Here is a 27597-nt window from a genome sequence, read left to right on the forward strand (position 1 = left end):
AAAACTGCATTATCATCAGAGAAAGGTTAGCAGGTTTGAGGATTTAGAAAGTGTGCACATTTTAGGCTGCAAATTTAACTCAATGAATAAAGTTTTATTGCACGCAGAGACACCAGAGACAAGATATCCTACTCGGTATAATCAGAGGTTTTCCAGTTGTTACACCTTAAAACTAGACTGTTTTCATCAGTGAACCCAGACAAGCTGCTGTCAGTCAGCCCACAATCACTTCAGCCCATGTTTTACTGACTGGGGTAACATGATCAATAGCTGAAGAGTATGAGTTTAAAATAACTTCTCTTAGTGCTGGCAGAAGCATATCTTTGCAGGACTAGGGAAGGACAGAATGTAGCTCTACCTCTTAACATGCACTCGCCTGCACAAACCAAAAAAAAACTATATAAAAAGAGAGAAAGAGCATTCAGCCAGTCCTGAAATGTAATCTATGAGGAAAATCCCACACCAGCACAGATAAGATGGTGCTTTATTTGGGGCACAGTCTTCAAACTATTTTAAGCGGTTTTCACCTGATTTGACTGGCGACTATTAAAGTACTTTATAATGGTTCAGAATAACTGCCCATTAAAGGTTTCAAGAAGGGTGATGAGCGGTGAAGGACTTTGCACAAACTGTGTGCACAACCTACATCAAATCATAGATTTCTGCACAGCTTACAAGGCAATATATTGTATATGGCTGGTGAATAAAGAGATGTAGTGAGTAGTCTCTTTCTGGACATAGCAACACATCCATTTCTGAAACAGCTAAAGAGAACCCAAAGTCCTTGGTAATCTAGTCGAAGTGGAAACAAGCTAACAAGCTCCAGTTATCCATTTGTTACTTGCCATCTAGGGGTCAGGTCATAATATGAATGAAGCACTGGTCGTAACACATTGCACAACTGTATACACATGTTGTGAGGCTCTGCTCTAAAGAGCTATTCTATGATTGGTCCAATGCCACAGGATCCTCTTTTATGCCATAACCTCTCACTTAAGCTGAGCTGTTTTGCAAACCAAGGATGAGGTGGAATTAAACTGCATGCTCATGCAGCAGCTGCTTGTCAATCACAAAGTACACCCACCTTAGAGAGTACCACATTTATCATACATTTCTAATATAATGAAGACCCCTGTGTACAACAGGGGTCTTCATTATTTTTCCTCCTATCTTTCATCTTTAAATTGTTTGCAATAAACTCAACATGCAAACATGATTCATGTAGATTTATGAGCTGCGGATTGGCCAGTTGCAATGCACTATAAGTTGGATTACTGATCAGAAAATACTTAATTCATATTTTTTTATTAGTTCTGAGACACTGAATGCAAGTTTCAGGGAGCTTGATAAAGTTACAAATGAAATCTTTATGCATTGCATGGTCACACTTTTATTCTGTTCCAGCAAATATGCTTTTGAGGAACATCCCAACAATGCCAGACACAGTCAAATGGGCTGTGTGTCTGTGTGTGTATTTCCCCATTGTGTGTCTACAACCAGCCTTTTGTCCCGGTTCTCTGTGCTGTGCAGGAAGGTCTAGACAGCTGACACTTACCTAATCCAGAGGGGTGGCTGAACCCATCTCCTGTTGGCTGACCTCTTTCCACAAAAGACAAGGGTCTGCTAATTTAAACACCAGTCACATTAATATATATCTATATTGGGGGAGATTTTGAGAAGAAATAAAAAACCAAAAATTACTCAAGAGATGTAGCCTATTCACATTATTCACTGGTAGCATTTAGTATCTTTAATATGTGAAATGTATTGTTGTTGCTTTAAGCACCAAATTATCTGAACCTTCTTCCTGTCAGGTGAAATGATTAAAACACAGCTGCCTTGCAACAAAGTGGGGGACGAGATTTACACACAAAACATTGGCACTAACAAAATGTAGTCTGGTTGCAACTCTGAATGAGATTAATGGTAATGAATAATAGTAGAAATTATTTGGTGTTATTTCACTTTTGAAAAGTAAAGGAGGATTAATTAATTGCAGTGAAGGGGTGGGGGTATTATACAAAAAGGGGGTGGGGGGGTCTGAAGCACTTGTTCACATAATTTCCACTAATGGATGAATTAAGAAGATATATTAGGAAATATTTCCACCACAGGTCCCCCCCTTTATCCATGGCCCTGCCTCTCTACTTTAATTAAATAGTAGCTTCATTTAGATAGATTTATCTGAAGATTGTTAAATAGTAACAAGTGCTATATTAATTACCTACCTGTTGCTATCTCATAATGAGCATCTTTTCTCACTGTCTTCACTCCAAGTGTCATAGTGATGATTAGCCAAGACAGATGGTGAGCGTCTGCTCGTCAGGGCAAAGTTACTCATTAAAAACGCCAGTTATTTGCAAGGTGGGTGTGTGGGTTGGGGGGTGGGGGTTTTTCTCACACTCCCTTGCTGTTGTGTACCACGCAGTCTCCACGGTGCCTTCAGCCCCTGATCACGCACGGTGCCCCCGCACCATTGGTCTACCCTAAAACACACCTTTGCGTCCCATTGGGCGCGGCTTCGGGCCACGCCCATCTGTTCCCCCACCGCATTTGAAACGATGAATGGAAACGAGGCTGTGGAGGAAATTAGGAAACATACTTGCCTGGTCTTAAGTTGTTCGCACGAGACTTGTGGACGCGCGTCTAGGGATTAAACCTGTTTCCTGAACACTTGACGCACTCATACATATATGTAAGTACATATTAGCTTCGTCATATTTACGGTTTAGCATAGTGTTTTCTTTTCTTCTTACGTGTTTAATGTTCGTGTAGAAACACGTTGATAAAGTGGTTGTCAGCAGCTAATTAGTCAGACAGTCTGGTGGGCTTCATCAATAGTTATTGAGGAGTTTGATTACGGGTGCAGCTTGTGTGTGGTGATCCGGGCCTGGGCAGGGAGGAGTTCTTACAGTAGGTGTTGTGTGTCTGTTTTGTAACCACCACACATGCTGCTTTTGTCCCCCAGCAAAGTAGGTGAAAGGGCAACCGCGCTGATGAGCAGCAGCTGATCATGCTTATCTCTCATGCTCTTTGGCAAAATCTTTAAGGCCCTGAGATAATGGTCATAGTGTAAATTTGATCGTAGGTGATGTATTCACTTATTTTTAGTGAAGGCTATCATTGTTGGATTACGTTGCGTGAAATGTTATGAATTTAAATTACAGTTAATTTGGTCTTTGCCAGAGTTACACTATGAAGTCTGAGGAGCATCACTGTAACATCTCAGACGTCCAGGGTGAATCCCAGCCAACTGACATGGGTGCAGGTGATATGGAAGCTGTGCGGGCTCTGATGTCCATGACTAAGCACTGGAAGTCACGAAACTTCAGGGTGAGGCACTACAGACCTCTGTCTCCCTCCTCAGACTCCTCAGAGGACGACCAGGTCACCACCAGTTCTGCTGTGCTGCAGGACTCTCTGTTTGTAAGGGATCCTTGTTTAGGATGAAATGGTTTCTATGTAACTGCGTGATTCTAGTAAATGTAGATGTATTGGGACAGAAGAGAAACTTTATTACTGACTTTGATAATGTGACTTTTCTTCTCAGTGCATGACACCACCATACAGCCCGCCCCACTTTGTGACGGCCTGTCCAGGTCCAGCTCTGAAGCCTCACCGACCTACAGAAGTGACGTCTCTGCACAAACACGCTGCTCAGCAGAGCTTCCAGTGCACCAGTGTGATCCGTCACACTGCAGATGGCCTCCACTGCTCCTCCAACCTTAATCGTTCCTCAAAGGAGGAAGAGGTCGTTCGGGTTCACATGCTGGACTCTAAAACTGATGTGAACTGTAAAGATGAGCCGAATAGCAGAGACTCTGAGGAGACTGTTACAACACAAGCTTACACTGAGACGTCCCCAAATGTTGTTCAGTCTGGAGACAACCCAGGAAGCCTTTTAGGCTTAAATGAAAATAAAAATACGCCTCAGTCTGTCCCAGCTGGAGATGCTCTGGTCTCGCCTGTGCCTGTCTACTGCCACATTGTTCCTGTCTCTTCTTTGGCCACCCTTGTGCAGAACGCTGTCACAAACTCGCACAGTCAGCAGCAACACCTACTGCCAGCAATCACCATGGTGCACACGCCACTGCAGCTGCAGCACAAACAAGAAGGACACACGGCTTCTTCTGCTCAGGTCTTCCTTGTAGGGGGTCAGGTGGCAAAGGGTCCCGTCATGCTCCTTGTCCCTCAGCCGCCTGTTCCTCCTGTCTACATTCAACCAGCACCGGTGACCAATGGTGGACCAAAGTTCGCTGCCATTGCCCCGGCGCCTCATCGCACCTTATCGGAGCAAAGATGTGTCCCACAGCAGCCAGAGGTGGCCCGCGCACGCAATCACGTTTGTCCCCGTGAGAACTGCAACAAGACTTACTTCAAGAGCTCTCATCTCAAGGCCCACATGAGGACGCACACAGGTAAGAGATAAATGAATTAAATGTTAATATAACGCATATGTATTTGAATGCTATGGCAGTTTTTAAGCAAATGGCACAAGTGTGATCTTCTAGTCATGATAGCAATGTTTTACCCGTTGGAGTATGTTCAGAAAAGTCCTTATTCCTGCCTCCACTATCCAACAGGTGAGAAACCTTATAAATGCAAGTGGGAGGGTTGCGAGAGGCGTTTCGCTCGCTCCGATGAGCTGTCCCGGCATCGCCGAACCCACACAGGAGAAAAAAAGTTTGCCTGCCCAATGTGCCTCAGCCGCTTCATGCGTAGTGACCACCTTGCCAAGCACGCCCGAAGACACCTGGCAGCGATGAGGGGACGCTGCTGAACTCCCTGCATGCAGTATCGTCTTCAGCAACAATAACAAACAAACCCCACTGTGAAACCAAATGACATGCTCTACGCTGTTGAGACTGACTCACACAAGACTGTAATGTTTTTTACGTCACCTTATGAAAGGGCTATTGTGCAAACTTTGCTATACTGCTGTTCTGTAATCATTCTAATTGAATATAAACGAGGTAATCAAAGTGTTTACATTTAACTACTGCATTAGCATAAGCTGAGTAGTTAGGTATTTAAATGTTACTGAGTTTACTTTTTTGTCAGTGATATTTGACCAAAAAATGTTACATGTTGTTCTTTTGTGCCATGACAATCAGTATAAAATATTTTTGCACTTTTTCTTGCACAAAACACAGAATTCCTTAATAAACCTAAACACATTTTTTTTAAGAGTTGTAATTTAAAATCTTTTCTGTGGTTCCCACATGCTTCTGATACCTGAAAATGTATCCCACTTCAGCTCATCACATGATAACTGTATAAAATTATCAGGCTGTGAAACTGAGGGGTACCAATTCTATCTATGCATACAGCTGGAGGAAGTTACAATTTACAACATTTGTGCATTTCTGATAAGACACACACACTGGGATTTACAGTCCACTCAGTGGGGTGTTTATTACTCTTCATTTAGACAAGCACAGCTACACGTTAAAAGCAGGCAAATGCCTGATAATTTATCATGCCTTAAGACAGATTTATGACAGTTTCACAGATATGATACACACAATGCAAGTATACTTGGTGTCAGGAAATACTGCTATATTCTATCAACACAGATGTTGGAAGAATATTTCAAACTATATGAGTAGAAAAAGAACTTGCAGTAGTCTTTTAAATCATTTTTTGTAAAGAAACAATGTCATTTTCAGTGTAAGTCGATTCATTATCCACCAGCACTTCCTGTGTTCCATCTGCAGCACATGCTGTCTAATAAAACCTGCTTGGCTGTCAGGTAGCAGAGCACTCACCTGCCAGTCTTGGAAGCAAGACGCTCAGCACTTTGGAAAAGCACGCAAACACCACCTTATTTAAGGACACTCACCTTTTAGCTTTCAAATAATTTTCAGAAACTGACGCCACGGTGATGCCAAACATTTTGTATGTACAGCAAAGATATGCTGCAAGCTCTCAATTTAATATGAAGATGCCACTTTTTAAATGTAATAATGGATTCTAGCCTTTGTGCACACACAAAAAAAACCTACACAACAAATTAAAATACAAAATACAAATCTTTTGGCAAAACTTTCTATATAATCTCAGAAGTGTTTCTTTTTATAAATACACTGCTTCAATCAGGGATACACATAATATACAAGACTGACAACAGCAAAGGAGATATGAATAATAATATCTGTCAAATATAATCATTTAAAAGTATTATATGTCTACTGTAGGGGTGTAAACTGTAGTTCAAGAGGAGTCCCCAAACTGTCTTTTCTGGACTCATCCATTTTGTTGCATACTAATTAACACCTACTTAGGGTTTCCAGGGCTGACCACACAGAAGTGCAGTGCACTGGGGTCTGTGAGATGAATATGGTCTGGTCCAGGCAATTTCAAGCACTACTGGGAGAGTTGTCCCCAGGGGAATGTGAACCAAAGGAAGCTAGCAGCAGAAACAAGTGAGAAAAGTGAAAAGACTTCTGGTCCCAGTCAGATGTTTCCTAAGCTGGGACCGACAGTGCAGCCTCTGTTTGGCAGGAATTGAGGAAGTACGGGACCAGGGAGAAGTTCTTAAGCATAGCCTCGTTGGTAACACCAGTGTCCTGCATCTCAAACCTGGTGAATGAAAATAAACAGGAATCAAGGACCATAACCTCCACATTCTTGCACAGAAAAGATTTTCTCCATCACTGCCAAACTTACCAGTCTCTAGAGGAGATGACGTAGTACACAGGGGGTGGTGGTGAGTCAGTGGGGGAGCACAGTGGTTGACCCAGACTGTAGGAGCCAGCATGTGTGAACATGAGCCAATCTCCAATGTTGAGCTCAGGTAAAAGACAGTGCTCCAGTACCTGGTCCAGATCATCTCCAGAGGGACCCCACAAGCTGCTGCTGAACACCGGTACATCCAGGGAAGTGTTCTGCTAATAAGGCAATAATTATTTTAGTCATTTTACAATGTGTATATGTGTGGGCAGTAGCTGATTAAGATGTTGTTCCTAATTTAATAATATAGTCCGTATACACATTGAGAAGTATAGAGAAAGTATTGTGTGTTGTGGTTACACATTCAACTGGCCCTTTGTTAGGTAAAGGTCCTTTGTTGGCTGGCTGGATGGATGCGTCCGTCTCGCTATCCATCCATCCAACAGAGGACCTTTGTGGTGGAACAGATTTGCATTATGAATTTGCAGCCAACAGATCTACAGAAACTGCTTGCTGCGATCTTGTCAGTGTGGCCCAAAAAGTCTTGCACAAGTTTCAAGCACCTTGTTAAATCTATGCAACAGTTTTGTAGATAAAAGTAGTCCAACCTGGTACTGCCAAAGTGTACCTATTAAAGTGTCTAGTAAGTGTATACTGATCCATTGAGAATCTTTGAGACTCACCTTGTGAACAGATGGGGCAGATATCAGTCCTTCAGAGAGTTTGCTGGCAAACGATCCATACACTCCTTCGTTCATAGTGTACTGGAACGCTGGCTCTTCATTGGGAGACAGATCTGTTCAGAAGAGGGCAGAAAAGTTTCTGAATTACATTTTACTGTTTGATTCATAGCTGCACTGCTAATTCCCAGTATAATAATACATTTCATGCTGTACAACACTGGTTTCTGCATGAAAATGCATTGTGTACTGCTCGAGTTACAGCTGGAATGCAGTTTTTACAGAGTATGTCCTTAACAATCATTACCGTTCCTAAGTGAGTATCTTGCCACTAACCATGATCCTGGTCCTGGGGATCACGTGCCACCACCTCCTTGGAGATGACATTGACAGCTAGTGTGAAAGCAGAGGACACGAAGAAGTTACCAGGCTCAGCAATGATGGAAACTCCTGAAGATGGAGGGAAGTATAGGTCCACCATAGACATGACTGCACTATTAATCTGCAAAAGAGATGACAGAAGCCGTTACAATTAACATTAAGACATTCCTTCCTTTTCCCCCCACATGCCTCTGAAAAGTAGTTTAAATCCAGCTTCACAGTGAGCAGCTAAAGCATGAATCTATATTAGAATATTCTCAACATTTAAGACAGACACTTTTATCTTACTGTTCAGCTAGTGCTTACTACAGCTACAATGTACAAAGCTTGTCTTTAGCACCCATATGGAAAAGAAATAGTAAAAAGATATTTGATTTACTCATGAAAGTGGCCACTTTCTCATTACTTTCATATATTTTTTTAGTAAGTATACAAAACATACAAGTTTCATTATATAATTTTTCAAGGGATCTTATACACTCAACAAAAATATAAACGCAACACCTTTGTTGCTGCTCCCATTCCCCATGGGATGGACGTAGAGACCTAAAATTCATTCCAGATACACAATATAACCATCCCTCCCAAACAGTGATCACAAATCAGTCCAAATGTGTGGTAGTGGGCACATCTGCTATATTGAGATAATCCATCCCACCTCACAGGTGTGCCACATCAGGATGCTGATCTGACATCATGAGTAGTGCACAGGTGTACCTCAGACTGCCCACAACAAAAGGCCACCCTGGAATGTGCAGTTTTGTCTCACAGCAAAATGCCACAGATGCCACAAGCAATGAGGGAGCGTGCAATTGGCATGCTGACAGCAGGAATGTCAACCAGATCTGTCGCCCGTGCATTGAATGTTCATTTCTCAACCATAAGCCGTCTCCACAGGCGTTTCAGAGAATATGGCAGCACATCCAACCGGCCTCACAACCGCAGACCTCGTGTAACCACACCAGCCCAGGACCTCCACATCCAGCAGGTTCACCTCCAAGATCGTCTGAGACCAGCCACCCAGACAGCTGCTGGAACAATTGGTTTGCACAACCAAACAATTTCTGCACAAACTGTCAGAAACTCAGGGACGCTCAACTGCATGCCCGTCGTCCTCATCGGGGTCTTGACCTGACTCCAGCTCGTCACCGTAACAGACTTGTGTGGGCAAATGCTCACATTCGATGGCGTCTGGCACGTTGGAGAGGTGTGCGCTTCACGGATGAATCATGGTTCACATTGTTCAGGGCAGATGGCAGCTGAGAATGTCCCAGTTCTTGCATGGCCAGCATACTCACCGGACATGTCACCCATTGAGCATGTTCGGGATGTGCTTGACCGGCGTATACGACAGCGTGTACCAGTTCCCACGAATATCCAACAACCTCGCACAGCCATTGAAGTGGAGTGGACCAACATTCCACAGGCCACAATTGACAATCTGATAGACTCCATGCGACGATGTGTTGCACTGCATGAGGCAAATGGTGGTCACACCAGATACTGACCGGTTCTGGGTCCCCAGACCCCCAATAGCGCAAAAAACTGCACATTCCAGGGTGGCCTTTTGTTGTGGGCAGTCTGAGGTACACCTGTGCACTACTCATGATGTCAGATCAGCATCCTGATGTGGCACACCTGTGAGGTGGGATGGATTATCTCAATATAGCAGATGTGCCCACTACCACACATTTGGACTGATTTGTGACCACTGTTTGGGAGGGATGGTTATATTGTGTATCTGGAATGAATTTTAGGTCTCTACGTCCATCCCATGGGGAATGGGAGCAGTAACAAAGGTGTTGCGTTTATATTTTTGTTGAGTGTATGTGTTTTCATTCTTGTATGCTTTTCATACAAGTCAGATAAAAACTTTATAAGATTTATATATATCTTTTCCATATGGGCAGTATCTGATAGAAATGCACTGACCAGTTCCAGTTGGGCCTCAGAGCCACTGAATCCGCCTCCAATGTCCAAGATTTTCATGCTGAAGCCAATTTCCTCCTGAAGCAGACAGAAAATTGTTAATAACTTGGGTCTATACAAAGTACCTTGTGTTTATGGAGCATCCAAAACATAAAATTGTATTCAACAGAAATGCAAATAACAGTCATAGAGCTGACTGCAAATAAAATGCATCATTTAACACCACATACCCCCATATCAAAGACACAACGGGCATCGGAGATGGCATGAACATACACCTGGTCATCGTCACAGGAGTTGGAAATGTGAGACCTGAGGAGTAGAAGAGGTAGTCGGTGATCAAACTGGCAACTTAACGTTTAAATTTCATTTGCAGACAAACTGACTAAATAATTTGTTCAGGAGAACTGTGCCATCCTTGCAGTGGTCTAAGTACAAAACCTGGATTTGCATTTCTCTTCATGTCCTTCCTGTAGTCCTTACCTGACCCCAGCTACCTGCACACCCAGCTCCTTAGCACTCTCCAGCAGATGTCTGCAGTCCTTGAGTGAGCAGCCAAATGTCATGCTCATGTCATCGTCCGGGTTTGACGCTTCCGTTGACACCTGTAGCAGCAGCCTAAATTATCACAGAGGAAATAGATAACTTGGTTACTGTTTTGGGGAAACAATCGATCCAGATTAATCTATGATATAAAACCAGAGCAGTAAACTACACAGAACCAAACAGTTTTGCAGGTAGATTTCTTATCAGAATGACGGTCGATAGTGTAACCAACAGATAATTACTATGGACTGATAACATGGTCAGTTGTTTAACATATTCACTGGCACTTGGACTGATGCTTATCAAAAACTTACTTGGCATTGGGGTGGCAGCGAGAAATCTTGCGCAGCTCTGCTTCATTATCACACACCAGGAGGTCAATGCCATTTTTAGCAGCATATTTAATCTGGGAAACTTGTTTGCAAACACCACTGTAGATGATATCTTCAGAGGGAATACCATGGCTCTGCACCAATTCCAGTTCAGACTGAATTACAAAGATACACAGACAAAGCAATATTCCATTAAAGGGAACCTATTATGCTTTTTTGTCATCTTTTGCTTATATTACACTTAGTTTGAAAATTTCAGTGTATGTACAAAGAACTGTGAGCTAGAAGGTCAGTCTCTAAGCAGTTTTTTTCTACTCTTCATAGGATATCCTTTAAATGATCATCTCAGGATCATTGCTCTGGCTGTAAGCATAGAAATCTAATCCACCTGCTGTCCCAACCTTCCATTTGTAAGGGGTAGGGAGCCAATCCTTTGTCAATCCATTGCCAGACGGCGGCTTAACAGTGGGGCCGCACCAAAGCCAAATATAAGATAAATAAGGATTATTTTCAACTTTGAATCAGCCAAAGCTGCTCTAGAAGAAAGAAAATAGAATTTGAAATAAGTGTAATAGATCTCCTGTATCTATCTTGCAATGCCCATCAGGCAGATGCATTAGAGACAAATATTTATTAAATAATGTTTACAAGGTGGGCATTGACATGTGGTGACCACTTGGTGGTGCTTTTAAAAATATTTAAAGATCTTGGAAAGACACACATTAAATAGCCTTGGGGTGAATTCGTACCAGGGCCTCAGCCTTATGAAACACGGGTCAGCTTGATGATCAACACTAGTGCTAAATGTGCTTTTATATTTAGCAGAGAAAAGCCCTAATGACAAAAACACACACTGTCAAAGAGTACCTTGTTGGTGCATATGAACCCAGTGCCAAGGGCAGCAAGGACTTCAATCACAGCTGGGCTGCTATTGCACCTGACAGCATAGTATGGTCTGATCTGGGACATGTGGGTCCGCCAGCGAACATGCTGCCTCATTATGACTCCCAGATCTGCTACAAAGAATGCATTTTTCTCAGACTGGAGAAGAGGGAAACAAACAGGTGTGGAAGAGTCAGAAAACACATTAAGATTGTATATCCATTAATCTACAATACAAGCATAAACAAAAGTGTGCCTGTATGTCAATTAACAACCTTTAGTTAACAATGCATTATAATTAGAGATGGACCGATCCGATATTACGTATCGGTATCGGTTCGATACTGACCTAAATTACTGGATCGGATATCGGAGAAAAATAAAAAATGTAATCCGATCCATTAAATATCACGAAAGTACCTCACAAAACTTGCAACACGCCGTAACTCGCCTCAGAACGTTAGCACGTCGGAGCAATATGCATCACGTGATAGAGCGGCTGTGGCATGCGGGACCTGTCGGTGGTCTGGATAGCATTTGGAGCTTCGCTAGCAACCTGGCATTTCATCTCCGACAAAGTTATCCCGAGAGAAGTAAAGCAAGTGTGTAAGTCCATCTCTGAATGTTTGTAAAGCATTCCCACGTTAAGCTTAACGAGTGACTGCCTCTCGCTCTCCGGCTGCTACTTCAATCGTGAAACTGCTTAAATCAGCTGATCGGCTTTTCTGTCGCGAGTCTCTCTTGTTTGTTTTTGGTCCACTTTGCACCAGAAAGAGGAAACCAGCGGCTGAACAACAGCAGCACGTTTAAGCTTGATAAGCTGTTGTTACAATTTATTTAATATTACTTTCTACTCGAGGATCTTTTTCTACGGAGCTGACGCTGGTAACTGTGCAGGGGCGGATCTAGCAAAGTTTAGCCAGGGGGGCCGATAGGGCATGAACAGGGAAAAGGGGGCACAAAGACATACTTTTCTTTCTTATTCTCATTTAAAATGTCGAGCTTTTAATAAATAATTATCTGACACCCAAAGTTTTAATTTGATGTAAAACGAATAGAAGTCAATTACTGTATATAGTGACTATTAAGTCTAATATATATACCCTAGTAAGCTATAGTACTTTTTCCTTTGGGAAGGTACCATCTGTGCAGTCTGCAATTTTGTTGAAGAAAGATGTTGAATCTATTTAATATTTCTTGAAAAATAATTGATTTCTGTGCATTTTTTTTTCACACTGCATCAAATTAAGGTTGATTACGTCGATTAAGCATCATGAGGTGGAGCGTGAGGGGTGGTTCCCTATTTTTTATTTATTTATTTTTGTTGTTGCTGGGAGTTGGAACCCTATTAGTTAGGTTGCTTAATATTTACGCTAAGTACTCTTTAAAATACCAGAATAGGGAGGATGGTGTAGGTCTAAGTTTATTAGATTGATCAGTATTGCTGAACTATGAAATATTTTTTTTGTATACAGGTATAACAGAATAGCTTTAGTGTAGTTGTTGTTTTAAACTTGAGTATGAACTTGCAGACTTGCAAAATGCAGCAAGATATTTTAAAAAACAGTTTTGTTGATTAAAAAACACTATATCGGATTCATATCGGTATCGGCAGATATCCAAATTTATGATATCGGTATCGGTATCGGACATAAAAAAGTGGTATCGTGCCATCTCTAATTATAATACAATTGTTGGTTTTGAGACAATATTAAAACATTAAGAAATAGTACATATTATTAAAGATGAAGCCCATACCAGTGTTTGCTCATAAATGTGATTGTCAATAACATCACAGAGGGCCATGCCTCCTTCCAGCAGGTCAACAGAATACTGCGGTTCATCAGCGATTCCTTTCATCCTCTCAACCGTTTTCTTCAAATCCAACAGGCATAAAGAATGTGGCTAGTGCGAAGTGGTCTTGCTCGCTCCCTCTCGAGCCCCTGGGGTCCTAGACTTATGCAACAAACTGTACAAGGAAAAGAGAAAAGCCAACATAAAGCACCAAGTTCAGCACCAAAAATCACTTTTGGATAATGCATATTCCATGATGTTCTCTGCTGCTGAAACCTAAACGCCTCTTTTGAAATCCTGAACTGAAGTCATTTTCAACTCAACGGGCATCCAATCAGAGCAGAGAACAGGTTCTGCGTTATGGGATAGCTTTGTGGAAGAGGCCTATTCTTCCTAAAAGCCGCTGTGAAAACACATAGTCTGGGGCACAGGGTTCATTTACTTTATCATCAATTACCCCTTACAATCGCCATTAATCCCTGAGCCGGTGACCCGAAAATGTTCCGTTTGATGGCATTAACAAAGGTACAATACTGGCGGCGTCTGTGCCACAACTTTACTTTCAGTACTGTTGCACAGTACTTCAACCAGTCATGGTAGTTTGGACCAGACCAGATGTAGAAAGGTTACATGGGGAGACTAGCAATATGCCAACAATGACTGCTGTGGTGTACAGTAAAAAATAAATACATTTAAAAAATTTAAATAAAATCACTGCTCAAACACTGGTTAAAAACACAATGGAACAAGGCTGAACACTAATATCTCTTTGAAAATAAACCAAGACCTTATGTAACTTAGAAAATGCTTAACTGGGTCACTTGTTCTATCTTCACAAAACATACAATATACAATGCAACCCAGCTTTAATCTCAAGGAAAATACATGCATATTAGTTGGGTTATAGCTCAGATTATTTCTCTCTGTTCCTGAAAACAAATCTAACAGCAAAGCCAGTGCAGATAAAAGCAGTCCTGAACAGTGTCCTGTTATTTTAATACAAGTGCTGAAAATAGATCTGAAACAGTAGATCTAAAATAACTGAGTGATCTGGGACATGCTGAATGTTTACTCCTTTTGTCAGGACATGACAGTTACCGTAGAACTGCAATAATTCTTCACCATGCAAACACAAATACTGTACCACACATTCAACGTTTTTGCTATGAGATTTTTCTCAGCCCTCCAATTAAAGTGGATACATAAATTCCCCAGCTAGTTTACTCACATGGATGAGTCCTGGGATGAACTCCTCCACTATCAGCTAGGATCCCAAGGTGGCTCGGCGTTGAAGTCAAATGGCTCTCGGTATAGAGCTGCCCCTAGATCCTCTGGGTAGTTGTTGTACACCTGCAAAGGGGCAGATGAGGACGTGAGGCACAGCAGATTCAGTCAATGATCAGTCAATTGTTTCCCCTGCTAACACATGTTCCAGTGGTACTCCAAAGTACAATCAAATCTGTAAATCTGTAGAGGAAACTGGGTTTTTTCCTGGCTCCAAATGGATCTTTGGGTTATGACTACACACATTAGCACGATAATCCAGAATAGAAAGGCATTCCCTGATTTCCATATTTTTCGCCATTTGACAAAGACGAATTGTAAGCTCGAGTTAACGAATACCCGCATAAAGCACTGATACAGAAAACAGTATTTACATGCTGTACTTAATATGTGTTTTTTAAGGTGGTTTTTAATGTGTGAATTGTTAGTCTGAGTTACTCTGAACCAACCACCGGAACTGATGCAATGATGGCCAGATTAGCAGGTTTGAATAAATTAATTAGCAATGGCTACAACAACACTCTTGCCCCGTGTTATTTATCATGCTGCCCCTTATAACCACGTTTAACTACAACTTAACATTCATTACCAATTACTTCAGAGTCAAATTTCTTGTTACTGTAACAGCTTGCTTTCAATTCATGGAGCACATTAGCATTAGTGTCCGCGGTAGTTACACAGTAATATACGATGTATTCCTTACGCAGTAATATACGATGGATTCCTAGTACCAACATGTTTTATAAAAACAAAGTTTTTTTTTAAGAATGCTACTGACAACAACGTTATAGCTAGTGTGTTTTATTTAGTATTTAGCTAGACAATGACACGTTACTCAGTGCATTTAGCTAATAACATGCTAACACTCATAGGAAGCTAACAGCGCGGTTAGCTAACGTTACTTACGTCCGCTGAAAACCCAAAAGAGGGGACAGAACGCTTTTTCTTTTTAGGCGGAATTTTTAAAGAGTGGTGGGGAGACTAGAAGAGAAAACGATATTTGCCATGGAGTAGTTCAAGTTATTGTCGTTCGACGTTTTCTCGATGGCACCTATAGCGGACCATTTGTTACAACCGAGCAGACGACAGCAGCGGAGGGCGAACGGCAAGACCGACCCACAGACAGAAGCGTCATATTAATGCTGACACATCCGGTTTAAAATGTCAAAATAAAACCCACATTAACCGTCATATTCGTTTTGAGTAACGGAGAAACCGTCAGAGTGAAATTAAACAAGAATTACAGCTTTTATTAACATTTTCCGGTTTGGCTCAACTGAAGTATGGTGAACTTGACAAACACTTGCTCGGAGCTGTCAAACCCTCACGCAACGCGATATTAGAGCTCGCATAGGAAGATGTGGAGCATTTATTAACATAATTTAAAAAAATCATTACTGACCTGCAACAGCCACAATAATAACAGTTAAAAAAAAGATTATTTTTTTCTATGCTGCAATATTTTGTGCACACAATTTGAAGACATTCTAACCAACTGGAAAAACAAAAACAAAACAATAAACCCCACAACTTTGTTGATCTTAGACTATATTTATAACAGAATAGCTATAAAACCTATGCTCCGTGGTAAATAGGTAATTTCCCAAAAATTACCTGTGTTATGTCTTCACTGGATCCCCCATGGTTCAGTGATAAGGACAAAATATTGTCCAACAAAGGTGGCACAGTCCTCCTTATTTTCTCTAGTCTCAGTCAGCACTCGCAGACATAAGCCCTAGACGCAATGGCTAGATGGAAACATGCATTTTGTCCTAAAGTTCAAGCTCAGACTATACTTTCCCTTCCTTTTGCCTTTGTTGTTGTGAAGTTGTGAAGTTGTGCCTGACTCTGAAAACGCTTGGTATGAGGCAGTTTTTACCCCCTCCAGGAGATAAATTTGCATGTCTCCCTCCTCAGAGCTGAAGGGGGAGGGTGCAAAGAAAAGCTCGGCAACTGTTAGCTGAAGGGGAAATCTTTTTTCTGGGGCTGTTTGGACTCTGTGCTTACATTAAACATAGGAGAAAATACCCCTTTATCATTCAAATATAAAGTGTTTTACTGCACAGTATCAGCATTTCAAGGCTTTGGGATTATGTTTGCCATTTCTAAAATAATACAAATAGGTTATAAAAATACAATTGATTTTCAACTATGTTCAGAAAAAATAAAAACAAGTATAGGAAAATAATTTTCAAATGCAATCCACTAATGTCTGTCTTCTACAGTAAAAGCCCATTTTCTGCAGCATCTCTTCAGTCTGTGACCCTCATAGTTTAATTTTCACTTCATTTTTACAGAGTGACATACAGACACAAGTTCTCCATACCTGCTGTGAAGTTTAGGATCCAGGAATTTGTGACCTAGGACTACTGTTCTTGTATGAAAACCCTGTTTACCAATTACAAAGCATTATCCCTTAAATCCCCAGCACCCTGGCTGACCCACATCATATTTTTCTCATTTCACAGCAGTTCATGATGTCTTGTTGTTGTTGGGATTTTTTTCTTCCACATATCTATAAAATTCCTCAGAGTGTTAGATGAGAGTTGAGTGCTCCTCAGGGAAAAAATAAACAATAGCAGTGCCTGTTTCACTAATAAACCTATTTCGTGGAGTCCATTGTAAAGGCTGCGGAGGCGATGTACTGCGACACAAAAAAGTTGTTCCGTGTTTTGTGCCTGTTCTCTCTAACACTACACGAGTTATGTATATATAAGGCTAATCACACATAGCATCTAAAGTGGCTTCCAGTAACGCACAATGTTTGATTTCCATTGTTTGGATCATAATAGCCATCGCTGCCGTTGGGTATGCGACAGGGAGACATGTGTACCACCCACTGTGAGGGCAAATACTCTAGTGGCTGCATTGTGCAGCAGGAATTCTTATTTGCAAACATTGCAAACAGATTACATCAATGGACCGATATAGAAAGACCCTGAATCACCCCTGAGTGACCAAGGCAGGCAAAAAAAAGGAATAAACAACATGTTCCAAGAATCAAAAGGTCAGACAATTACATACAGCCAACAATATTGATTCCCTTCATTTTTCAAACAGAAGAAGTTGTTATGGGTATTTGTTTAATGAATATTCGTAAACAATTTGAATTTGTTAAGAGAATATACACATTATCTATTAATTTTCCATAACAAGCCATGTGCATTTTACAATATGTAAAATGACTCATGTAAAATACACTTTTCTAGTGCTCAGCTCCACACAATTACAACCCCCATATATACATATATATATATACACATAGCATATAAATAACTCATCTTCAGTGAGGCTGTGCAATATTAACTCCCAGTCTTATATAGCTGACAGCTTTCAAATACCTGTCAGTAAATGAGTTTAAATATTGCATTTATATTATGTCAGTACATTTATGGTATTTAAGCCTTTTCTTCTTCTTTTTTTGCACCATGTGAGTGAGTGTTGTCTGTTATGCTTGTATAATCACAATGACAAGTCATAAATTTACCATTTTGGTGGACATGAATAGTTGTTTAAAAACACCATACATTAGTCGTATGCAACAGGCACTTGTTAAGTCTCTCCCGAGTGGTTTCCCCTCTTTTTTTTTTGCCAAAGAATGTTGCTAAGTAAAAAGAGAACTCCAAACAAACTTCTCCTCACACTGACCTGAATGTTAAGCAGGGAAATATAAAGCAGCTGACTGCAGGAATATAGCAAATATTCAACAGGTATATCTTTAGAAGACTTAAAGCAGCAATATCAGATTAATAAACACCCTGATACTCCTTTTTTCATAAACACCACAGCCTTAGGTCTCACATAGCACCAAGAGGACCCACGGTAGTCTTATGAAGACTAATAGATACTTGAGAAATGTTAATGCACCCAAAAATAAACTGGAAAAATGGCTCCATATTTCTGTGATATGCCATGAAATGGGAATAGTCTTTATCACTGGGCTTTCCCAGGACATGTCATGTATAACAATAGTATCAAAGAGGTGGAGAGATACAACGCGATACCATAACGACTAAACAATAACAACGCCCAAAAAAATGATGCACATTTCACCCTCATTTCCCTTCTTGCAAAGATAGATTGCACAAAAATTATTTATCATTGTTACAGAACTCTAAAATGACTGGAATACTTTTGAAGTGCATTGTTTCTGGGGAAACCAAATCATCAGGTAGTTCCCATGAATGACACTAGAAAAGCTGCTTATGTAAATGCACTGAGTTTGGTGTGTGCATGTTAAAAGGCTACATGGTACAAGCACACCTGTAAGCATCAGTTACTTTGGACCAAGCCGAAACAGGTGATGTGGAATGTACAGTACACAAAGCATTTAGAGAGAGACCTTCATCCTTCACGTGTAGTTCTACGACACACTTGTGTGGCCTGTACTGTTAACATGGTTTTTATTATTAGCATTTTCTAAAGAAGCTGAAGGAGGGCAAGGGGAGAGCAACACGCTTGTTACAGGAGTTTTATGCTTCTATACTTTATCACTTGCCTCTGTTTCTGAACCTCCAGAGATCATGCAGCTGAATCTAAGCAGTAGCTGGCCTTCTGCAGACTGGCTGATTGTGGTGTGTGTGTCCCCTGATAACATCCAGGGAGACTGGCCTCTAGCCAGCTATGGGCAAACTCAACCCTGTCGTTTGATGTTGAGGGTTGGCTCCAGGCAGACCAAGCATTGTGTCCCAAAACAATGAACCCCAGACCCACTGAACTATAAACATGTCCCTTTGGGGGGCGTTTTCCTCAGTATTCTGTACAGGAGACACCCAAAGTCAGGAAACCTGACCCAGCTTTCCTAAATTTAGTTACTCTAAAGGCTCAAATGCTGCTGACTTGGCATCCAACATTGTCTGCCTTCTTGTCTAATAGGGTAATAATGAGTTTGGAATGTTGACCCAGGATCAAGTCTGAGATTTGGGGTTTATAATTAAGGAAATCTGTTGAAAATCCATTAAAACAATTATATTTTTTCTCATCAAAACTTACATTAATTTTGTTTGCTGTTACATAAGTGTCAAACAATCTTGGTGTTTTATTTCAGAATGTGGCCTAGCTAAACACACTCTCTTTTATCCGGATTATAGTCTAAACTATCCACATAACTCAAGCGTTTTTGAGCCTGAGCACCACCACCAGTCAGGGTTTTTGTGGGTTCAAGCTGAGCCAGGCTGCAGTACTCGCTCACCGCCAGCTGGGGTCGTTGGTGGGTCTCCGCAGCGTGTGTGAGAGGCCTTCCGGTTCCTCTTGCAGATCAGCTGACTGGTACTGCTGTCAGGAGCTCACGAACTGTACTGAATGGCAACTATGAACGCTGTCAAGCTATAGAAACACTATAAACACCTTTATTTTCACTAACAACTGTAACGTTTTAATACCCCGGTGAGTGAACAGTTAAAACGATATCAAAAAGTACCTGAGTTGTTGCCGTTAATAACAAAGCTAGCGAAATGGCTAACGATAGCTAATCCCAGCTGGATGCTGCTTGACCTTAACCATGTTTTTGTTTTGCCAGCTGCGGTTTATGTAACATATTGCTTATTTTTTTTTATTTACGGTATTGTAACGTTAGTTAGTTGTCGGGGAGTGAAGATATGGACTGTTGGTGAAAGAGAAACGTCAGCATGTAGTTGTCTTGAATGAATTGAATGAATTGTTGCTAGTGTAGCATCACTTGTTTAGTGGGGAACGGTGTCCCTGTAAGCAAACAGTCTTTTACTTGTAATCAGACAGACAGTGTTGTTTAACTAAATGCTGAGGCTAATAATATTAGAGAAAGCACTAGTCTAAGTCTGGATTTCCTTTCCAGCTTTCTCGAGCTGCACCAGTGCTGGAAACATGACAGAGTTTTGGTTGATCTCTGCACCAGGAGATAAGACCTGCCAGCAAACATGGGACAAAATGATGGCAGCCACCACGCGTACCAACAACCTCTCCACCAACCACAAGTTCAACATCCCAGACCTTAAGGTTAGTATGGGTTTATACACTTTTCAGGACAGTGTATAAACCCTGTGCTTGCCACGCTGTCCTGCTGTTCCCTCCAGTGCTGCAGCGCAGAGCTGTTACACTGTAGTAATTCATAATGATTTACCCCATTCATTTCAAAAAGTCATTTAACAATCGTTTAACAATCAAAATCACTCACCTTCTGCATCCACTGTCAAGAATAAACCGATTCTGTGTATCGGAAGCAGTCTGTACACAGATCTGTTGCCTTCATGTTGAAGCAGCGGGTAGAGGAGTGTTTCATCCACAGAGCAGCTCTGCTTTTCTGAATTGGTCACTCTCCGTGCAGAAGGTGAAGTAACCCCGCTGACCTTGGTGCTACGCGGGGTTCTAATGTCCCACTGCTGCTGTTAGCAATGCACGAACGCCTCTGGACAAAGAGGCGCCGTCCAAAGCGCACAGGGGCCCCCTGGATGTCACTGTAGGCAGACTGAACCCCAGACGTCCCTGTTTAAACACAACCCTGCTGACACTGCTGAAAAAGACCCAAATCTCAGCACTGATAACTCAAAACATGTTTAATTTTTGTTTTTGTGTCCAAAAACAGGTTGGGACACTGGATGTCTTGGTCGGGCTGTCGGATGAACTGGCCAAATTAGATTCCTTTGTTGAAGGGTATGCAACCTGTTAATTTCTGATTTGTACCGAACATTATTTTTCTCATTAAAAAGTTATTTTCTGTTTATAATGGCTCTTACTATTGACCTATTAATGAGAGTTGAACACAAAACCTGCATTCCCAGTCCTCTGCCACTCTGTAATCTTTCCTCTACTTTGTAACAATGAGGAATTTCACAGGGACCTGAGGCTAGTGGGCCCTGCAGTCTAAACTTGGCAATTTACAGTTGGGTGATACACCCGCAGCTCCTTCTGTAGTCATATTTATAGCAGATGACTTCACTCTCATGAGTATGTTCGACTGTAATCTCTAGTCTTTTGGAAACATTGACATCCAAAGCTCACACACAGCTCTTAGTGCCTGAGCTCTGATATGCTTCCTCTGCTGACTGTGGGAAAGGCCAACCTTGCAACACAGTTTCACTTGTTTGCCTACAGCCTCTCTTTAACCCAGTTCCTTTTTGATGTTTCTGCACGCCATATCTGAAAAAGAAACTGCTAAATTCTTAATTTCTTTCAGTTAAAACGTTAAGTTGATTTTTGACACTTGATATTATAATAACATTGCAAAATAGATGGGTAAAAGTTGAACATTAGTGGCTGATGTAGTTTCTTAGGAACTTTTAGCCATCAAATGTGACTTGGCTCTTGGTGTTTCCATGGCTTCATGGCTGCTCTGATGAGCCATGGAACAGCGTGGTTAAAAATCTTGAGGACTGAAAGTCTGCTGTTTTATAAATGACCTTGTCAGGAGATTATCTTTACACGAATATGTGAAACCCTTTGATGTGTGCGTCAGTTTGTGTTAAATCTGGTTGGGGGAAATCAGTTCCTGGGGGTCATGTGATGCTTAGTGCATGCAGTTTGTGTTGAGATGGCATTTTTGCTCTCTCCTGGGTGTTCACAGTGTGGTGAAGAAGGTGGCTCAGTACATGGCTGATGTGTTGGAGGACAGCCGGGACAAAGTGCAGGAGAACCTACTGGCTAATGGAGGTACGCTGATGGTTACAACACTCTCTGTTCGTATTATGTAAAAAAAAAAAAGGAAAATATAACTGTATTTTTGATTGGGGTAATGCAAAGAATGGTTAGCTGCAGAATAATGATATTAACTTTAGGCTGCCGTGAGATAATAAGCAGGTAATAGTGTTGCTTTTACAGCTTTTGTTTTCTTTCCCTTTAGTTGATCTTGTCACCTACATTACAAGATTTCAATGGGATATGGCAAAATATCCCATAAAACAGTCCCTTAAAAACATCTCTGAAATCATCTCAAAGGTAGGTCTGTCACTTACACTTACTTACTTACACTACCAGTCAAAAGTTTGGACACACCTTCTCATTTAATGTTTTTTCTTTATTTTCATGACTATTTACATTGTAGATTCTCACTGAAGGCATCAAACGTATAAATAATAACATATGGAATTATGTAGTAAACAAAAAAAGTGTGAAATAACTCAAAATATGTTTTTTTATTTTAGATTCTTCAAAATAGCCACCCTTTGCTTTGATTATTGCTTTGCACACTCTTGGCATTCTCTCGATGAGCTTCATGAGGTCGTCACCTGAAATCATTTTCCAACAGTCTTGAAGGAGTTCTCAGAGATGCTGAGCACTTGATTGATTGGGTTTAGGTCAGCTGACTCTGGAGGCCAGGCCATCTGGCGCAGCACTCCATCACTCTCCTTTTTGGTCAAACAGCCCTTGCACCGCCTGGAGATGTGTTTAGGGTCACATATCCCCCAACAGTGTCACCAGCAAAGCACCCCCTGACCATCACACCGTTGGTGGGAACCATGCATGTAGAGACCTTTTCTGCATAGTACAAAGGCACGGCAGGTGGAACCACAGATCTGAAATTTGGACTCATCAGGCCAAAGCACAGATATCCCCTGGTCTAATGTCCATTCCTTGTGTTTCTTGGCTCAAACAAATCCCTTCTGCTTATTGGTTTTCCTCAGTAGTCGTTTCTATTTGGCCATAAAGGCCTGATTCGTCTTCTCTGTACAGTTGATGTAGAGATGTGTCTGCTACTGGACCTCTGGCATTTATCTGGGCTCTAATCTGAGGTGCTGTTAACTTGCGGTTTCTGAGGCTGGTGACTCGGATTAATTTATCCTTAGCAGCAGAGGTGACTCTTGGTCTTCCTTTGGTCTTCATATGAGCCAGTTATATCGTGGTTCTTGATGGTTTTGGCAACTGCACTTGGGGACACATTCAAAGTTTTTGCAGTTTTCCAGACTGACTGACTTTCAGTTCTTAAAGTAATGATGGACTGTCATTTCTCTTTACTTAGCTGATTGGTTCTTGGCATAATATGAATTCCAGCAGTTGCCAAATAGGGCTGTCAGCTGTGTACCAACCTGACCTCTGCACAACACAAGTGTGTCACCCAATCCCATTAAGAAGACAAGAAATTCCACAAATTGACCCTGACAAGACACAACTGTGATGTGAAAACTATTTCAGGTGATTACATCATGACGCTCACTGAGAGGCCAAGGGTTTGCAGCGCTGTCATCAAAGCACAGAGTGGCTGGTTTGAGGAATCTAAAATATAAAACATATTTAGAGTTATTTATCAATTTTTCTTTGCTACATAATTCCACATATCTTGCTTGCATATATTTGATGTCTTCGGTGAGTATCTAAAATATAAAAAGTAGTAAAAAATAAAGAAAAAAATAGTAAATGAGCAGGTATGTCCAAACTTCTGACTGGTAGTGTATGTATTGTTTTATTTATTTTTTTTAATTTTATATACTCATGAGTAGCTGCAGAGTTTAATAATATCTTCTCACTCATTTAATCGAGGTCCCTCACTGCAGTTATTTTATTCTGTGGTCTTTTGTTGTATTTTACTTTGTCTGTCATTAATATTTTTTGCCATGTTTTTTTTGTTTTTGTTTTTTTTTTACAGCAAGTAACTCAGATTGACAATGACTTGAAGACCAGAGCATCAGCGTATAATAACCTAAAGGGAAACTTGCAGAACTTAGAAAGGAAGAATGCGTAAGTTACTCACATGGACAAAAGTGCACCTGTAACATTACATGAAGGCTGCAGTGCCGACCTGGAACATCCTTTAGGATGACCGTTCGCTTCCTTTATTTTCCTCTACCTCATTATGCTTTACCTTGACCTTGTCTGTATACTCTGACTCCAAAAAGCTTTTATCAACAGCAGGACCCTCATATGAGTCTGTGTTGTTGTAATGCTATTGTGTGCCAACAGGGGGAGCCTGTTGACCAGGAGCCTGGCTGACATTGTCAAGAAGGATGATTTTGTACTTGATTCAGAGTACCTCATCACTTTGCTGGTTGTCGTACCAAAGTGAGTCAGCCCCAAGTAAACACAGCTATGTCCTGATTGATTTTGTATTGAATGAGAAGGAATATGAGCATTAATGAGTTCTGCGCTGTTTTGTTTGTTCAGGACGGGATACTCTGACTGGCAGAAAGCATATGAAACGCTTGCTGAGATGGTGGTCCCACGGTCTTCACAGTAAGTCATGTCATCCATGAGACAGATATTTTGTTAATGCCCTTATCAAGCATCTATTGTTTAAGTTGCTCTTTGTGACAATTTAATTTATTTTTGTTCATATTTCTGACCACAAGTATTTAGAGACTTAGTATGCGATTAATTTACATTATGAACTTCCTATTATTATATCACTAAAATAGTACCTGACCTTTCTTCTAGTCTGCTATTTGAAGACAGTGACAGTGGGCTGTTCAGTGTCACTCTGTTCAGGAAAGCTATTGATGACTTCAAACACAAAGCTAGAGAGAACAAGTAAGTGATGGCATTGTGTTATTATAACCACCATTCTTCCCAGTGAATATAAACAGCTCTGTGTATATAAATTATATACGTGTCACATATCTAAGTGATTTTCTTACGTATGTAGATGTGTCTTGCATTATGTTCTCACAACTGATCTTCAGACATTTAAATATGTGAAGGATATAAGCTGGTGTCTCTACACATAAAAATCACTTTCTCGTTAAATGAAACTGGTTTTTGTGTCCTCTTCACGATGTTCATAGGTTCACGGTAAGAGACTTTCAGTACAATGAAGAGGAGATGAAGGCAGATAAAGAAGAGATGACACGGCTCTCCACAGATAAGAAGAAGCAGTTTGTAAGTTCTATAGTTTTTTTTCCTCTAATGTCATGTATTTGTTCTATTTTGTGTTTGCTGTGGAAGTAATAGAAAAGTCAAAAGACCCAAATGGTTTGGGATGTTCTAGCCCATGAGGTGCTGTTCACATAAATGTAGTACTTATATGTTGAATTATTAGCCTACTGTGCGATTCTGTTTAATTTACTGTCGTCCATGTGGTTAAGAAAAAGGTTTGGATGCTCTGTGTGTGGTAGACTGATAAGATTCTACCAAATATCACACTAATTTGTATTTGTATTGTTTATACTTGTTTTCGCTGGATTGATCAATATTATTGTATGCATATACAATCTTTTTCTTTTTGTTAAGCCTGATAACTGTGTGGATTTCCCCCCACTGTGTTCTGTGGAAGAAAACTTGAGTGTGTGCTTGCATCACAAACAACCAATTAAAGGCTGAAGCAGTTCACAGAAATTCAGTTATTGTGCAGCCAGCAGGGGTCAGAAAGTGCTGAGTGCACACGCACCCAAAGAAAGTTTGTCAGTGGCTACAGAACACAGCTGTTTAGGAGAGAAAGAGGATCTGTCAGCAGGACTTTTATAAAGCACTTTCATTAAAAAAAACAGATATTTTGAAGCACTTACTGTGAATGAATTTAAGATTCATGACTCTGACACATAAAACTGATGGTTACTGTTGTTCATCTCTGTAGGGTCCACTTGTCCGGTGGCTGAAAGTGAACTTTAGTGAAGCCTTCATTGCATGGATTCACATTAAAGCACTACGAGTCTTTGTGGAATCTGTTTTAAGGTAGGCCTCTTGAATAAACATCGCAGTGCCAACAAAACCAACTATTACAAAGAGAAAAATAAAAGCTAAAACCTGACACTGCTTGCCTTGTTTTTTCCCCACTGATGACCGTACTCGTAGTTTAAACATTTTAAGTCTGAAAGTGGAGTTGAACATGTTCTGGTTTGCAGATATGGGTTGCCTGTGAATTTTCAAGCCATGCTCCTGCAGCCAAACAAGAAGACCATGAAGAAGCTGAGGGAGGTGCTCAATGACCTTTACAAACATCTGGACAGCAGTGCAGCAGCTATCATTGATGTGAGTGCTTCAATAATCCTCAACACTGAGTAGGAAGGGAAAGTAGATGCTGCAATCTCTCCATCCATCCTTGTGTCAGGTTATAACAGCTGCTCCCTCTCATGGCAGGAGCTGGTTACTGCAGATGGGATATAGGTTAAGTTGTGCAGCATTGTTTCTGTTTGTGTAATGCATTTATAATGTGACAGTGGAAAAGAATAAAAAAAAAAAATTCTTCTTAAATATTTAAAATCTAAAGTTTCATTTGGTCAAACCTCGGAACAGGTAAGTAGCACATTTGGTGTAGCTGTGTCGGTTCCATTCCATGTATTTTTTTTCCAAGCATTTGGATTGTGAGGGCAAATTGGATTTGGTGTAAAGTTTCATTATATGACACACACACACAGATATTGCATTGGCTGCTCACACCCACTAATATCCTGCTTCTTGTGTTTTCTCTCCAGTCTGCAATGGACATCCCAGGCCTGAACCTGAGCCAGCAGGAATATTATCCTTACGTCTACTACAAAATCGACTGCAACCTGCTGGATTTCAAAGTTTAACACTTTAACTGATCGTTTGTCTTTCTGAGTGTCTATTAAGTTATGTTTTTTCTTCATCGGTCAAACCTCCGCCTCCTCCCACTCTCTCTCTCCCCTCCCTCGTCAGCTGCTTGAATGACAGAGCTGCATGTTCATTCCTTGTGGTGAAAAGGCTTCAACCACTTTTACAACCAAGTCAAAAAAAAACAACAACAACTTTTGAAATGTTTTTGTTTACAGTTTTTCTTTTAAAGGCACGCTGATAATTAGCTTTTTCTCAACGTGAAATCAATTAAGGAAAATGTACTGGAGAGCTAAACGTATTTACTGTGTCATTCCATGTGTGCTGGTGTGAAGTGATTGCCATCTTCTGTAGCTGTGTTCAGAGATTTGTGTTTACATTTGGGCGATTTCATCATTGTAGCCATGGCCACCACATCTGGTATATGTTTCTGAGATTCTGCACACGTTGTGAAACACAAATGACTGTATGTTGTCGTCTCATGTTGTGTATTTACTGTAAAACAAAAGAAATCTATATCTGAGTATTGTGTAAGCCATTGATTGAATAAATGTGATGGAGACCACAGCATTTCAAGTGATAGAGACAGAAATTACAGGGATGGTCCAGGGATGGACAGACACACCAGATGACACCGGGATTGCGGTAAGGGTTTATACCATGTTTTTGGAATCTCTCCCATTGAC

General features: G+C 40.9%; 3 protein-coding genes across 6 annotated transcripts; 2 read left to right on the forward strand and 1 right to left on the reverse strand.

Moving 5' to 3' along the window:
* Positions 1–2524: 2524 nt before the first annotated feature.
* Positions 2525–5187, forward strand: LOC146563533 (Krueppel-like factor 10). 2 transcript variants are annotated; one of them, XM_085290701.1, is made up of 4 exons: positions 2525–2695; positions 3187–3333; positions 3551–4418; positions 4584–5187. In XM_085290701.1, exons 2-4 carry the CDS (start codon positions 3196–3198, stop codon positions 4778–4780), a joined length of 1203 nt encoding a protein of 400 aa, XP_085146827.1. In that variant the 5' UTR covers positions 2525–2695; positions 3187–3195; the 3' UTR covers positions 4781–5187. The 2 variants fall into 2 exon arrangements, with proteins under 2 accessions (XP_085146827.1, XP_085146826.1); XM_085290700.1 differs by having other exon boundaries at positions 2531–2695; positions 3187–3426.
* A 202-nt stretch (positions 5188–5389) lies between these two features.
* Positions 5390–16320, reverse strand: LOC146563534 (antizyme inhibitor 1-like). Of its 3 annotated transcripts, none has more exons than XM_085290698.1 (12): positions 16115–16320; positions 14445–14566; positions 13181–13391; positions 11408–11581; positions 10523–10695; positions 10146–10280; positions 9893–9974; positions 9666–9740; positions 7689–7854; positions 7356–7468; positions 6670–6890; positions 5390–6582 (listed from the first exon to the last, which is right to left on the reverse strand). In XM_085290698.1, the coding sequence occupies exons 3-12, from the start codon at positions 13280–13282 to the stop codon at positions 6468–6470; spliced, it is 1356 nt and encodes a 451-aa protein (XP_085146824.1). In that variant the 5' UTR covers positions 13283–13391; positions 14445–14566; positions 16115–16320; the 3' UTR covers positions 5390–6467. The 3 variants fall into 3 exon arrangements, with proteins under 3 accessions (XP_085146824.1, XP_085146825.1, XP_085146823.1); XM_085290699.1 differs by lacking the exon at positions 16115–16320 and adding an exon at positions 15407–15633 and having other exon boundaries at positions 6670–6887; XM_085290697.1 differs by lacking the exon at positions 16115–16320 and adding an exon at positions 15407–15633.
* A 3406-nt stretch (positions 16321–19726) lies between these two features.
* LOC146563535 (V-type proton ATPase subunit C 1-A-like) lies at positions 19727–27476 on the forward strand. Its single transcript, XM_085290702.1, has 13 exons — positions 19727–19885; positions 20313–20473; positions 21060–21127; positions 22038–22123; positions 22314–22408; positions 24054–24145; positions 24368–24466; positions 24569–24637; positions 24839–24931; positions 25186–25279; positions 25974–26071; positions 26242–26368; positions 26812–27476. Exons 2-13 carry the CDS (start codon positions 20342–20344, stop codon positions 26908–26910), a joined length of 1152 nt encoding a protein of 383 aa, XP_085146828.1. The 5' UTR covers positions 19727–19885; positions 20313–20341; the 3' UTR covers positions 26911–27476.
* The last annotated feature ends 121 nt before the right edge of the window (positions 27477–27597 follow it).

This window comes from Mchenga conophoros, linkage group LG11, assembly GCF_057382185.1.
Source record: "Mchenga conophoros isolate Kocher_MC1m ecotype Shallow Benthic linkage group LG11, M_conophoros_male_GT1.1, whole genome shotgun sequence".
Classification (NCBI taxonomy): Eukaryota; Metazoa; Chordata; class Actinopteri; order Cichliformes; family Cichlidae; genus Mchenga; species Mchenga conophoros.

Coding starts and splice junctions, on each gene's coding strand:
- LOC146563533 (XM_085290700.1), top strand. CDS start 3,196: ATGAAGTCTGAGGAGCATCACTGTAACATCTCAGACGTCCAGGGTGAA. Junction 3,427..3,550: donor TGCTGCAGGACTCTCTGTTT/GTAAGGGATCCT, acceptor TTTTCTTCTCAG/TGCATGACACCACCATACAG. Junction 4,419..4,583: donor CCACATGAGGACGCACACAG/GTAAGAGATAAA, acceptor ACTATCCAACAG/GTGAGAAACCTTATAAATGC.
- LOC146563534 (XM_085290698.1), bottom strand. CDS start 13,282: ATGAAAGGAATCGCTGATGAACCGCAGTATTCTGTTGACCTGCTGGAA. Junction 10,281..10,522: donor CGCTGCCACCCCAATGCCAA/GTAAGTTTTTGA, acceptor GTGATAATTTAG/GCTGCTGCTACAGGTGTCAA. Junction 9,741..9,892: donor GTTGTGTCTTTGATATGGGG/GTATGTGGTGTT, acceptor TGTCTGCTTCAG/GAGGAAATTGGCTTCAGCAT.
- LOC146563535 (XM_085290702.1), top strand. CDS start 20,342: ATGACAGAGTTTTGGTTGATCTCTGCACCAGGAGATAAGACCTGCCAG. Junction 24,638..24,838: donor GTGGTCCCACGGTCTTCACA/GTAAGTCATGTC, acceptor CCTTTCTTCTAG/TCTGCTATTTGAAGACAGTG. Junction 26,072..26,241: donor TTTGTGGAATCTGTTTTAAG/GTAGGCCTCTTG, acceptor TCTGGTTTGCAG/ATATGGGTTGCCTGTGAATT.